The 14,126-nt window shown below is 41.3% G+C and overlaps 1 protein-coding gene across 1 annotated transcript in view; it reads left to right on the top strand.

Moving 5' to 3' along the window:
* TMEM87B (transmembrane protein 87B) overlaps positions 1-14,126 on the top strand; it is a 77,987-nt gene that overhangs the window by 16,884 nt on the left and 46,977 nt on the right. The window contains exons 5-8 of the mRNA XM_011980516.1: positions 5,475-5,525; positions 7,714-7,804; positions 11,535-11,596; positions 11,813-11,996. Coding sequence (XP_011835906.1) covers positions 5,475-5,525; positions 7,714-7,804; positions 11,535-11,596; positions 11,813-11,996 — 388 coding nt within the window. The remainder of the gene's footprint in view (positions 1-5,474; positions 5,526-7,713; positions 7,805-11,534; positions 11,597-11,812; positions 11,997-14,126) is intronic.

Raw genomic sequence — 14,126 nt, 5'->3', positions numbered from 1 at the left:
TCCGCTGTTCCCCTCTTTGTGTCCACTGTTCCCCTCTTTGTGTCCGCTGTTCCCCTCTTTGTGTCCGCTGTTCCCCTCTTTGTGTCCATTTTCTCATCATTTAGCTCCCCCTTATAAGTGAGAATATGCGGTATTTGGTTTTCTGTTCCTGTGTTTGCTAAGGAAAATGTTTTCCAGCTCCATCCATGTCCCTGCAAAGGACACGATCTCCTTTTTTATGTCTGCATATTATTCCATGATGTATATCTACCACATTTTCTTTATCCAGTCTACCATTGATGGGAATTTAGGTTGATTCCATATCTTTGGCAATGTGAATGGTGCTGCAATGAACATATGTGTGCGTGTGTCTTTATGATAGAACGGTTTATATTCCTTTGGGTATATACCCAGTAATGGGATTGCTGTGTCAAGTGGTAGTTCTGTTTTCAGCTCTTGGAGGAATTGCTTTCCACAATGGTTGAACCAATTTGTACTCCCACCAGCAGTGTATAAGCATTCCCTTTTCTCCACAACCTTGCCAGCATCTGTTAATTTTTTGGCTTAATAATAGCCATTAATGGCTTTAATAATAGCCATTCTGACTGGTGTGAGATGGTATCTCATTGTGGTTTTGATTTGCATTTCTCTGGTGATCAATGATATTGAACTTTTTAAAATATGTTCGTTGGCCGTATGTATGTCTTCCTTTGAAAAGTGTCTGGTCATGTCCTTTGCCCACTTAAAAATTTTTTTTTTGTTTTTTTCTTGTAAATTTGTTTAAGTTCCTTATAGACGCCGGATATTAGACCTTTGTCAGATGCATAGCTTGCAAATATTTTCTCCCATTCCATAGGTTGTCTTTTTACTCTGTTGATAGTTTCTTTTGCTGTGCGGAAACTCTTTAGTTAGATCCTATTTGTCAATTTTTGCTTTTGTTGCGATTGCTTTTGGCAACTTTGTCATGAAATCGTCACCTATCCTACGTCCAGAATGGTATTGTCTAGGTTGTCTTCCAGGGTTTTCATAGTTTTAAGTTTTACATTTAACTCTTTAATCCATCTTGAGTTGATTTTTGTGTATGATGTAAGCATAGGGTCCAGTTTCAATCTTCTGCATATGGCTAGCCAGTTATTCTAGCACCATTTATTGAATAGGGAGTCTTTTCCCCATTGTTTGTTTTTGTCAACTTTATTAAAAACCAAATTATTATAGGTGTGCACCCATATTTCTGGGCTCTCTATTCTGTTCCACTGGTCTGTGTGTCTGTCTTTTTTTAACCAGTACCAAGCTGTTTTGGTTACTATAGCTCTGTGGTATAGTTTGAAGTCAGGTAGTGTGATGCCTCCAGCTTTGTTCATTTTGGTTAGGATTGCCTTGGCTACTCAGGCTCTCTTCTGGGTCCATATGAATTTTAAAATAGTATTTTTTAGTTTTGTGAAAAATGTCATTGGTAGCTTAATAGGAATAGCATTGAATCTGTAAACTGCTTTGGGCAGCAGGGCCATTTTAACAGTATTAATTCTTCATATGCATGAGCATGGAACATCTTTCTTGTTTCTGTTTTTTGAGATGGAGTCTCACTGTGTCACCCAGGCTGGAGTGCAGTGGCGCAATCTCCACTCACTGCAACCTCTGCCTCCCGGGTTCACGCCATTCTCCTGTCTCAGCCTCCTGAGTAGCTGGGACTACAGGCACCCACCACCATGCCCGGCTAATGTTTTGTATTTTTTTTTTTTTAGTACAGACGGGGTTTCACTGTGCTAGCCAGGATGGTCTCGATCTCTTGACCTCATGATGCGCCAACCTTGGCCTCCCAAAGTGCTGGGATTACATGCATGAGCCACCACGCCCGGCCAAACATGGAACATCTTTCCATTTGTGTGTGTCATCTCTGATTTCTTTGAGCAGTGTTTTCTCATTGTAGAGATCATTCACCTGCCTGGTTAGCTGTATTCCTATGAGATTGCACTGTCCCCCTGCCCTCCGCCCCGTCCCATCATCCAGGCTGGAGTGCAGTTGTACAGTCTTGGCTCATTGCAACCTCTGCCTCCCAGGTTCAAGCAGTTCTCCTGCCTCAGCCTCCTGAGTAGCTGGGATTACAGGCACCTGCCACCATGTCCAGCTAATTTTTGTATTTTTTTTTTTTTTTAGTAGAGGTGGAATTTCACCATGTTGGCCAGGCTGCTCTCAAACTCCTGACCTTAAGTGATCCTCCCACCTTGGCCTCCCAAAGTGCTGGAATTACAGGAGTAAGCCACCATGCCCAGCCGCTAGTGATTTTTATATGTTGATTTTGTATCCCAAAACTTTGCTGAAGTTGCTTATCAGCTCAAGGAGCTTTCAGGCAGAGAGTATGGGGTTTTCTAGATATATAATCATGTTGTCTGCAAACAGGGATAGTTTGACTGCCTCTCTTCCTATTTGGGTGCCCTTTATTTCTTTCTCTTACTTGATTGCTCTGACCAGGACTTCCAATACCATGTTGAATAGGAGTGGTGAGAGAGGGCATCTTTGTCTTGTGCCTGATGTCAAGGAAAATGCTTCCAGCTTTTACCCATTCAGTATGATGTTGGCTATGAGTTTGTCATAGATGACTCTTACTATTTTGAGGTCTGTTCCCTCAATGCCTAGTTTATTGAGAGTTTTTAACATGAAAGGATGTTGTATTTTATCGAAAGCCTTTTCTGTATCTATTGAGTTGATCATGTGGTTTTTGTCTTTAATTCTCTTTATGTAATAAATGGTGTTTATTGATTTGCATGTGTTGAACCTACCTTGCATCCCAGGGGTAAAGCCTGCTTGATCACGGTAGATTAACTTTTTGATGTGCTGCTGGATTTGGTTTGCTAGTATTTTGTTGAGGATTTTTGCATCAATGTTCATCGAAGATATTGGCCTGAAGCCTTCTTTTGTCATGTCTCTGCTATGTTTTGGTATCAGAATAATACTGGCCTTATAGAATGAGTTGGGGAGGAGTCCCTCCTCAATTTTTTGGAATAGTTTCAGTAGGAATGGTACCAGCTCTTCTTTGTACTTCTAGTAGAATTTAGCTGTGAATCCATCTGGTCTTGGGCCTTTTTTTGGTGTAGGCTATTTCCATTTCAGAGTTTCTTATTGGTCTGTTCAGGGAATCAATTTCTTCCTGGTTTAGTCTTGGGAGGGTGTATGTGTCCAGTAATTTATCCATTTATTCTAAATTTTCTAGTTTGTGTGCATAGAGGTGTTGATAGTATTTTCTGATGGTTATTTGTATTTCTGTGGGGTTAGTGGTAACATTCCTTTTGTAATTTCTAATTAAATTTATTGGATCCTCTGTCTTTACTTCTTTATTAGCCTACCTGGCAGTCTATCTTATTAATTTTTTCAAAAAAACAGCTCCTGGATTCATTGATCTTTTGAATGGTTTTTCATGTCTCTGTCTCCTTTAGTTCAGCTCTGATTTTGGTTATTTCTCGTCTTCTGCTAGCTTTGAGGTTGGTTTGCTCTTGCTTCACTAGTTCTTTTAGTTGTGACGTTAGGTTGTTAATTAATTTGAGATCTTTATAACTCTTCTTTTTTTTTTTTTTTGAGACAAGAGTCTCTGTTGCCCAGGCTGGAGGGCAGTGGCGTGATCTCGGCTCACTCCACCTCCCAGGTTCAAGCAATTCTCCTGCCTCAGCCTCCCGAGTAGCTGGGATTACAGGCACCCACCACCACACCCAGCTAATTTTTGTATTTTTAGTAGACACAAGGTTTCACCATGTTGGCCAGGCTGGTCTCGAACTCCTGACCTCAGGTAATCCACCCGCCTCAGCCTCCCAAAGTACTGGCATTACAGGTGTGAGCCACCGTGCCCAGTCAAGATCTTTTCAACTTTTCAATGTGGGTGTTTAGTGCTATACATTTCCCTCTTCACATTGCCTTAGCTATGTCCCAGAGATTCTGGTATGTTGTATCTTTGTTCTCATTAGTTTCAAAGAACTTCTTGATTTTTGCCTTAATTTCATTATTCACCCACAATTCATTCAGGAGCAGGTTGTTTAATATCCATGCAATTGTATGGTTTTGAAATATTTTCTTAATCTCGATTTCCAATTTTATTGTTATGGTCTGAGAGAGTGGTTGGTATGATTTTGGTTCTTTTGCATTTTCTGAGCATTGTTTTATTTCTGATTGGCTGATTTTAGAGTATGTGCCATGCAGAGATGAGAAGAGTGTATATTCTGTTATTTTTGGGTGAAGAGTTCTGTAGATGTCTCTCAGCTCCATTTGATCCAGTGTTGAGTTCAGGTCCTGAATATCTTTGTTAATTTTATGCCTCAGTGATCTGTCTAATACTTTCAGTTGGATGTTGAAGTCTCTCACTGTTATTGTGTGGGAGTGTAAGTCTCTTTAAACATCTCTAAGAACTTGCTTTATGAATCTGGGAACTCCCGTGTTGGGTGCGTATGTATTTAAGATAGTTAAGTCTTCTCGTTGAATTGAACCCTTTACAACTACATAATGCCCTTCTTTGTCTTTTTTGATCTTTGTTGGTTTAATGTCTGTTTTGTCTGAAATTAGGCCTGCAACCTCTGCTTTTTTTCTGTTTTCCATTTGCTTGATAGATTTTTCTCCAACCCTTTATTTTGAGCCTTTGGGTGTCATTGCATGTAAGATGGGTCTCTTGAAGACGGCAAGCCGTTGGGTCTTGCTTCTTTATCCAGCTTATAATTGAGGCTTTTAGCATTGATATTGTGGTTAGCTGGTTATTATGCAGACTCATTTGTGTGGTTACTTTATAGTGGTAAAGTATAAAGTGACTGGTAATGGTTTTTCCATATTTAGTGTTTCTTTCAGGAGCTCTTGTAAGGCAGGTCTGAATGAATTCCCTCAGCATTTGCTTGTCTAAAAAGTGTCTTATTTCCCCTTCACTTACGAGGCTTAGTTTGGCTGGACATAAAATTCTTGGTTGGAATTTCTTTTCTTTAAGAATGTTGAACATAGGCCTCCAATTCTCTTCTCCTTGTAGGGTTTCTGCGAAGAGGCTTGGTGTTAATCTGGTGGGCTTTCCTTTGTGGGTGACCTGACCTTTCTTTCTAGGTGCCTTTAACATTTTTCTTCATTTTGACCTTGGAGAATCTCATGATTTATGTGTCTTGGGGATGATCTTCTTGTAAAGTGTCTTGTGGGGGTTCTTTGCATTTCCTGAATTTGAATGTTGGCCCCTCTGGCTAGGTTGGGGAAGTTCTCATGGATGATACACTGAAATAGGTGTTTCACCTTGCTTCCATTCTCCCATCTCTTTCAGGAGCATCAGTGAGTCATAGGTTCAGTCTCTTTATATAATAGGGGTAATTTTTCAAAAGCAGAACTTTGTTACTTGTGTCTGGGATGCAGTGAGATTTGTTCTTTGATGTTTAGCTTTTAATTATTCATTTTTCTTCTAACATTTTTTTTCTTAATTATTAAAACAACTTTTCTCCATAGAAATGCAGCAGTATAAAATAGCATTATTTACTCTTTTTTTCCAGAATAAAGAACTAATAAATATCAGAAATGTTTCAAACCAGGAAAGATCAACGGTAAGCAGTTTGATTTGTCTTTAAATCAGATATACGTAAGTTATTGTAAGACTGAAAAAGGCTGCTAATGGATAAACACTTAGACAGTGATATGTAGTAGGGTTATTAGAATTGTGGAAGGAAAAGGAAACATTATTTAAAACCATATGTTTTCAGGCCAGGTGCAGTGGCTCCTGCTTGCAATCCCAGCACTTTTGGAGGCGGAGGCAGGTAGATTGCTTAAGGCCAGGAGTTTGAGACCAGCCTGGCCAACATAGCAAAGCCTCATCTCTACTAAAAATATAACAATTAGCCAGGCATGGTGGTACATACCTGTAATCCCAGCTACTTGGGAGGCTGAGGCATGAGAGTCACTTGAACCTGGGAGGTGGAGGTTGCAGCGAGCTGAAATTACACCACTAAACTTCAGCCTGGGTGACAGAGCAAGACTCTGTCTCAAAAAAAAAGTTTTCTTATATATGTCTTTATGAATTTTGTATATACTGTTTCTATCTTTGTCTAAAAATATTCTTAAAGCAATTTAAGATGAATTTCTATGCAGCCTTTCTTTTCTTTAAAAAATGAAATTCTCCCTCTAAATGTCAAGACAGCACACCAATGGGCTGTGCTTGTCATTAAGGATTTAAAGAAATAGAAACCATGAATGTAGCATGTGGGAGGGAAATTTTGGCATTTCGGGGAATTACTAAAAGTCAGAAGACTGAGTAAGAGGTCGAAAGGGTTGGGACTTATGTGTAGGGACTGAAAGCAGGGTTGGGAGAGCTTCATGTTTGCTTTTATACTATGACTCTTCATGTTTTCTCTTCAGCCATCTTTAAGAAGTCTGATAATGGAAAGGCACTTGTTCTGCAATGGCCAGGACAAACTTTGTACAAAATCTGTCATATGATGAGAAGTAGGAAATGAAAGAAATGGATAGGAAATACTCAGGAAAGTGGAGTATAAAAAGTGTGGTCCAGTTTTGGGAGGGCATTGGAGAATTTACAAGCATTACAGTGGGAAGTTTTATTCCTTAGTGGAATTGCAAGTAACATAGTGCCTTAAGAAATTTGAATCATTTAGCTTATGTACTTAATCTGAGTCATTTCTGACAATGTTATCTAACTTCCTCTTCCCCCAATTCAATTTAAAAACCACACATTAGGCGGGGTGTGGTGGCGGGTGCCTGGAATCCCAGCTACTCGGAGGCTGAGACACAAGAATTGCTTGAACCCAGGAGGCTGAGGTTGCAGTGAGCCAAGATCGCACCACTGCACTCCAGCCTGGGCGACAGAGCGAGACTCCATCTCAATAAATAAATTAATAAAAACCACACATTTAAATAAAACAAAATGTTTGATAATATTAGGATAAAATATGAGAAGAGTAATAGTAGAAAAGAAAGGTTGTTTTTGAGACATAGTCTTGCTCTGTCACCTAGGCTGGTGTGCAGTGGTATGATCTCAGCTCACTGCAACCTCCACTTCCCGGGTTCAAGCAATTCTTCTGCCTCAGCCTCCTAAGTAGCTGGGACTACAGGTGCCTACCACCACGCCTGGCTAATTTTTATATTTTTAGTAGAGACAGGGTTTTGCCACATTCGCCAGGCTGGTTTCAAACTCCTGTGCTCAAGTGATCCACCCGCCTTGGCCTCCCAAAGTGCTGGGATTACAGGTGTGAGTCACCCTGCTCAGCCCTAGAAAAAGTTTTTTATTGATAATATTAAACAATATATAGAATGGTAATATTAGAAGGAACCTGTAAAAATATAAAAGATAGAAAACATTGAAGAATGAGAAAAGCTTCTTTCCTCCTTTACCTTTTTAGGTCTGGGAGGATGGTGTCTAAAAAATAAGAGAAATAGCTATCCTTCCACTGCCTGCCATTCCTTTTCTGTTTTATTTGTGTGTGTGTGTGTGTGTGTGTGTGTGTGTGTTTAAAAGAAACCCAATACAGCTGGGCACAGTGGCTCACACCTGTAATCCCAGCACTTTGGGAGGCCAAAGCAGGAGGATCACATGAGTTCAGGAGTTTGAGACCAGCCTGGGCAATATGGTGAGACCCCCAATCTCGGAAAAAAAAAAAAAAAAAAATTTTAGAAAGTAACCGGATTCAATTATTTTAAAATATGGCAAAAAGTTGTTCGGCTATATATTATATAGCAATTTGTTGAAAATAACGTGAAGAATTTTTTTAACCTCTATTTCAGGATGTGGTAGCCAGAACTCAAAAAGATGGGTTTCATATCTTTATTGTTTCCATTAAAACGGAGAATACAGATGCAAGCTGGAATTTGAATGGTATAGTTAAACTACATGCATGTTTACTATCTGCATTTTCTGTATTTTGTATTTTTGTCACTGACCTGAGTCAACATTCTCTGTTTCAAATACATCATTCAAAAATGAATTTCTGTTAATCATACATTTATTTTAGATACTTAAAATGTAACATTAAGCTCTCTTAATGATACTATTTATTTTTTAATAGATTGAAATTTTTACCGTGTTAAGATACATTTTTAAAATTTCAAATTTCAGGCCGGGCGTGGTGGCTCAAGCCTGTAATCCCAGCACTTTGGGAGGCCGAGACGGGTGGATCACAAGGTCAGGAGATCGAGACCATCGTGGCTAACACGGTGAAACCCCGTCTCTACTAAAAAATACAAAAACTAGCCGGGCGAGGTGGCGGGCGCCTGTAGTCCCAGCTACTCGGGAGGCTGAGGCAGGAGAATGGCGTAAACCCGGGAGGCGGAGCTTGCAGTGAGCTGAGATCCGGCCACTGCACTCCAGCCTGGGCGACAGAGAGAGCCTCCGTCTCAAAAAAAAAAAAAATTTCAAACTTCATAGTGGGATATAAAATTCCCCATTCTTTCAGATTAAAAAAAAATGTTTTAACATGTAGAAATGTGTAGGCAACATTTTAGTTGTATTTCAAGTAGGTTATGTTCTCTGTTTCTTGAAAATGGCCATCATCAGGGATTTAAGATTTTTATTATTTGACAAATTTTATTTTAAAGGATCTGTCTGTAGCCCAGGAGTAGAAGCAGCATATCTGCCAGCATGTGGCTTCTATGGTCTGTGAGGCACCCCCACCACTGTAAGTTAGACCCTCTGTGCCTTGTTAAGCTGTGGTTCCTTAGTGCCACAAAAGTAGACTTGCAATAAGCAGTTTTCAAGAGAATGAATGTTTTCACATATTCTAGAATCACATTGGCTGATGTTTTCTGTAGTGGGTGTCTGCTGGGCCATCAGCATGTGAGGGCCCTGGGGATTTGATACTGTTCTGATTCAGCCAGTCAGCAGACAGAAACCAATCAGGTGAGGTAGGCATTGCTGCAGAGGAGGCACGGTCTGGTGTACTGCATGGCCCTTGGAGGGAAGCTGGCAAGGTGGCTGCTCTGGAAGAGTATGAGGTAAGGCTTCCTTCTGGAGATGGCATCGTGAGCCAGACTGTGCCAATTAGAGGGAGCAGGGACCCTGATGCCATTCTGTCACCTAGCTGTCTTAGTCTGTTTGTGCTGCTATAATAGAATACTTGACACTGGGTAATTTATAAAGAACAGAAATTTATTTCCCCACAGTTCTGGAGGCTGGGATGTCTAAGACTAAGGTGCCAGCAAGTTTGGTGTCTGGTTAGGGCCCCGGTGTCTGCTTCCTAGATGGCACCTTAAACGATGTGTTCTCACATGGCAGAAAGGATGGAAGGGCAGGAAGCACATCAGGGGACAACCAGTCTGCTCTCACAGGGTGGAGGCAGAAGAGCAAAGAAAGGCCTAAGCTAGTTCCCTCCAGGCCTTTCGTAAGGCATTAATCTATTGATGAGGACAGAGCCCTCATGACTTAATCACTTCCCAAAAGGCCTCACTTCTTAATACCACCGCGGTGGGTGTGAAGCTTTAATGAATTTTTGAGGACATTCAGACCATAGAACTAGCCTTGTGCCTGCTTCTTTTCCAGGCATTGTGTCTTTTCCCCTGACACCAGCGGGCAGTTTCGAGTCCCTGCTAATTAGTAGCTGGAGCTGTTGCTGAGCACTGCATGTTTTGCACTGTACTTGGCACTTGGTTTATTATTGCTGTCTCAGACAAAACTCAGCCTAGATTTGTGAGTTTGGTAATTTATTCCAAGTTATGACAAGGAAGATAAGGTCCCAGTGAGATCAGTGAATTAGCAAGGGGGCCAGTCTGAGTTCTTGTTTGGTAGCTGGGACTAGTGTGCTCTTGTATGTGACCAGATTTGGCGCAGGTTTTTAGAATAGTGTGTATACAAGTAAAGGTGTCTCTTTTTTTCTTTTTTTTTGTAAATTGACAATTATAATGATATAAATGTATGGGGTACAAAGTGATGTTATAATCTGTAAATACAGTGTGGAATAATTAAATCAAACTAGTTAACATATTCATCACCGCAAATGCTTAACATTTTTTGTGGTGAGAACATTTGAAATGTACTCTTAGCAATTTTGAAACATACAGTACTCTATTAAACTATTCACCATGCTGTGCAGTGGAACTCAAAAGAAAAAACTTATTCCTCTTGTCTGAGATTTTTTTTTTATCCTTGGACCATCGTCTGCCCATGCCTCCTACCCCCCAGCCTCTGTACCCACCATTCTGCTCTCGTTTTACGAGTTCAATTGCTTTAGATTCCACATATAAGTGAAAATGTGCAGCATGTCTTTCTGTGCCCGACTCATTTCACTCAGCACGACGTTTTCCAGTTCCATCCATGTTATTGCAAATGACAGAATTTTCTTCTTTTTAAAGACTGAATAGTATTTCATTGTGTATGTATAGACATTTTCTTCATCCAGTCATCTGTTGATGGACACTTACATTGATTCCATAACTTAGCTGTTGTTCATACTGCTGCAGTGAACATGCGGGTGCAGACAGCTTTTTGACAAACTGATTTTAGAGCTTTTGGATAAATAGTAAAGTGGGATTACTGGACTATATGGTAATTCTGTTTTTATTTTCTGAGAACCTTCCATACTGTTTTCTATAATGGCTGTACTAATTGACATTTTCACCAACAGTGTACAAAGCATCCCTTTTCTCCACATCTTCATCAGCACTTACTGTCTTTCATCTTTTTGATAAAAGCCATTCTGACAGGTGTGAAATGATATTAGGGTTTTAATTTGCATTTCTCTAATGACTAGTGATGTTGAGCATTTTTCATATATTAGTATCTGTTGCTCATTGATATGTATTATTTTGAGAAATGTCTATTTAGGTCCCTTGCCTTTTTTTTTTTTTTCCTTGAGACAAGAACTCACTCTGTTGCCCAGGCTGGAGTACAGTGGCGTGATCTCAGCTCACTGCAACCTCCACCTCCCGGGTTCAAGTGATTCTCCTGCCTCAGCTTCTCAAGTAGCTGGGATTACAGGTGCATGCCACCACACCTGGCTAATTTTTCTGTTTTTAGTTGAGACGGGGTTTCACCGTGTTGGTCAGGCTGGTCTCGATCTCCTGACCTCAAGTGATCCGCCCACCTTGGCCTCCCAAAGTGCTGGGATTACAGGTGTGAGCTGTCACGCCTGGCCGCTTGCCTGTTCTTTTAACGGAGTTTTTGTTTTCTTGCTATTGAGTTGTTTGAGCTTATATATTTTGGATATTAACTCCTTCTTGGATATATGGCTTGCAAATTTTATCCCCCAGTCTTAAGTTGTCTATGTCTACTGTTGTTTCCTTTGCTGCAAAGAAGCTTTTTATATTGATGTAATCCCATTTGTCTATTTTTGCTTTTGTTGCCTGTGCTTTTGGGATCAAATCCAAAAAGTCATTGCTCAGACCGGTGTTGTGTAGTGTTCTCCCTATGTTTTCTTCTAGCAGTTTTAGAGTTTCTGGTCTTACAGTGAAGGTATCTTGGCAAGGTTACATAATCAAACAATTACTAATTGTCCAATACCATGTATGTGCTACATTTGTTAGTGTGGTTTGTTATTCTTGGAGCCTTCTGGGAAATAAACTTACATTTAAAGACTTAAGACTGACAATTAACCCTCTCTTCTTCTCTATCCCAGTTTCTCTTTCTATGGTTGGGCCTCATGGATATATCTCTGCATCAGATTGGCCCCTAATGATTGTGAGTATTTCTCATCATTTTTTCATTTTTAAAAAATGAATTTTATACCCTAAGAGCTTTGTGGTAGTAATTCCTCAGTAGTTAATGCTTTGACATATCCTCTCTTTCTGGTTCCAGAGTGACTGGAAAATGAAGGGTTGGATACTTGAATGTAGAAGTGCCAGCTTCCAAATGATCCGAAGTCTTAACTGACTAAAATTGCTTTTCTTCCTGCAGTTTTACATGGTGATGTGTATTGTTTATATATTATATGGCATACTCTGGCTGATGTGGTCTGCCTGTTATTGGAAAGACATATTAAGAATCCAGTTCTGGATTGCAGCTGTTATTTTCCTGGGAATGCTTGAAAAAGCAGTTTTTTATAGTGAATACCAAAACATCAGCAACACTGGACTGTCAAGTAAGTTTTTTGACTTTCTGTAAATACAGTATGATCTAAGAGTTCCCCAGCATTTATGAGCAGAGCGGTGGGAGGCCCCCCTCTGAACAGTGGTTTGGAAACAGGCATATTATAGATGAAGAGAAGGAAAGCCAAGAAAAGAATGTCAGAGTAGGCCTCTGATCTGGCCGAGCATGTGTCTTCTTTGTTATGTTTTCCTTCTTGCTAACTTTCCCCTCACTTTCCTCCTGGGAAAAATAAAAGTCCCATTTCCTAAGGTTCAGCTTGGATTAAAACAGCACAAAGTTCTGGACAGGGAGACTTCAGGTGCTGTCAATCCTTTTAACATATTTCTCCTTCCCTCCACATCTTCTTTTCCTTCTCCTTCAAAAAAGAAAAGAAAGGAAATTGGCCACAGGGAGTAAAATCAGGGGTGCTGGAATGGATGGTGCCTGCAGCCTCCTTGTGCTCTTCCCACCTCGTTACTCCCGCAGAGATCTTCATATGACCAGTGGAGGCACCATCACAGTTTACAGAGTGGAGTTTGTGAAGCAGGGAGGCTGTACAGCTGGGCATCCTCAGATGTGTGCCCCAGACTTCTAGAAAGTAGATTTCAGGCCAGAGAAGTAGAGATACAACTCTCCCACGGAACCCTTGGAAAGAGAGTGCTCAAAGGGGTTGAAGGTGCTCAAGAGTGTACTTCTGAGTGACCAGTTACAAATGGTCTTGATGCAGATTTGCAAAGGGCATGATTTTGTCTGTGATTGATTGACTGATTGATTGACAAGGTCTTTTTTTTTTTTTTTTTTTTTGAGACGGAGTCTCGCTCTGTCGCCCAGGCTGGAGTGCAGTGGCCGGATCTCAGCTCACTGCAAGCTCCGCCTCCCAGGTTTATGCCATTCTCCTGCCTCAGCCTCCCGAGTAGCTGGGACTACAGGCGCCCGCCACCTCGCCCAGCTAGTTTTTTGTATTTTTTAGTAGAGACGGAGTTCACCGTGTTAGCCAGGATGGTCTCTATCTCCTGACCTCGTGATCCGCCCGTCTCGGTCTCCCAAAGTGCTGGGATTACAGGCTTGAGCCACCGCGCCCGGCCAGACAAGGTCTTGATCTGTTGCCCGGACTGGAGTGCATGGGTACGATTTTGGCTCACTGCAGCCTTGACCTCCAGGCCCAAATGATCTGCCCACCTCAGCCTCTGGAGTAGCTGGCACTATGTATCTGTTACTTATTTAAAAATACTCTGGAAAAAAAATGAATTGGACTACAGATGAAACAGATTTGCCAGAATGTTGCTAATTATTGAAGCTGCATGATGGGTACATGGGAAATCATTACATTGCTTTCTCTCTTTTGGGGAATATTTGAAATTTCCCCAGATAAAAAGTTTAAAAGGACAGGTACCAAAGAACAAAGAAAGGACAGACATCCAGGATGCGTATTAGAGATACCGCTACTCTGTATGAAGTTTTTTATGGTGTTTGTGTGCGCGTGCGTGTGTGCGTGCATGTGTGCATGCTCTAAACCAGATGATGAATGAAGGGTAGGTCTGCTGCTTAGAATTGAAGCATTCCGGAATGTAGAGAAGGCAGTTCTGATGCTTTGCTGTCAGTTGTGGTGATCTCTTGTTTGGTGAGGGTAAAGGGTGGCATGCACTTTAGTGTGGAACAGCGAAAACCTGAGATCCATGAAGAGATGAGAGGCCATCTGCCATCCTCAGGGAATCTAGGCTGTCCAAGATGGCACTGGAGGGCTTGGAAGAGATACCCAGACCGCTGTCAGGGTCTTTGAGGAGTCCTGTCCAATAGGAGAGGTGAGCAGGAACTGAGGTCCTTTCTGATTTTCCCAGGTGGGAATTCTGGGACAGGGGCTTTATTGCCTAACATTGATCTTAAAGCATCAAATTTAGAAAAATCATTAGAAGGGCCGGGCACGGTGGCTCAAGCCTGTAATCCCAGCACTTTGGGAGGCCGAGGCGGGTATATCACGAGGTCAGGAGATCGAGACTATCCTGGCTAACATGGTGAAACCCCGTCTCTACTAAAAATACAAAAAACTAGCCGGGCGTGGTGGCGGGCGCCTGTAGTCCCAGCTACTTGGGAGGCTGAGGCAGGAGAATGGCGTGAACCCGGGAGGCGGAGCTTGCAGTGAGCT

The sequence above is a fragment of the Mandrillus leucophaeus genome, unplaced genomic scaffold (genome assembly GCF_000951045.1).
Source record: "Mandrillus leucophaeus isolate KB7577 unplaced genomic scaffold, Mleu.le_1.0 Scaffold214, whole genome shotgun sequence".
NCBI classification, from domain to species: Eukaryota; Metazoa; Chordata; class Mammalia; order Primates; family Cercopithecidae; genus Mandrillus; species Mandrillus leucophaeus.
This window is presented reverse-complemented; position numbering and strand designations above follow the sequence as displayed.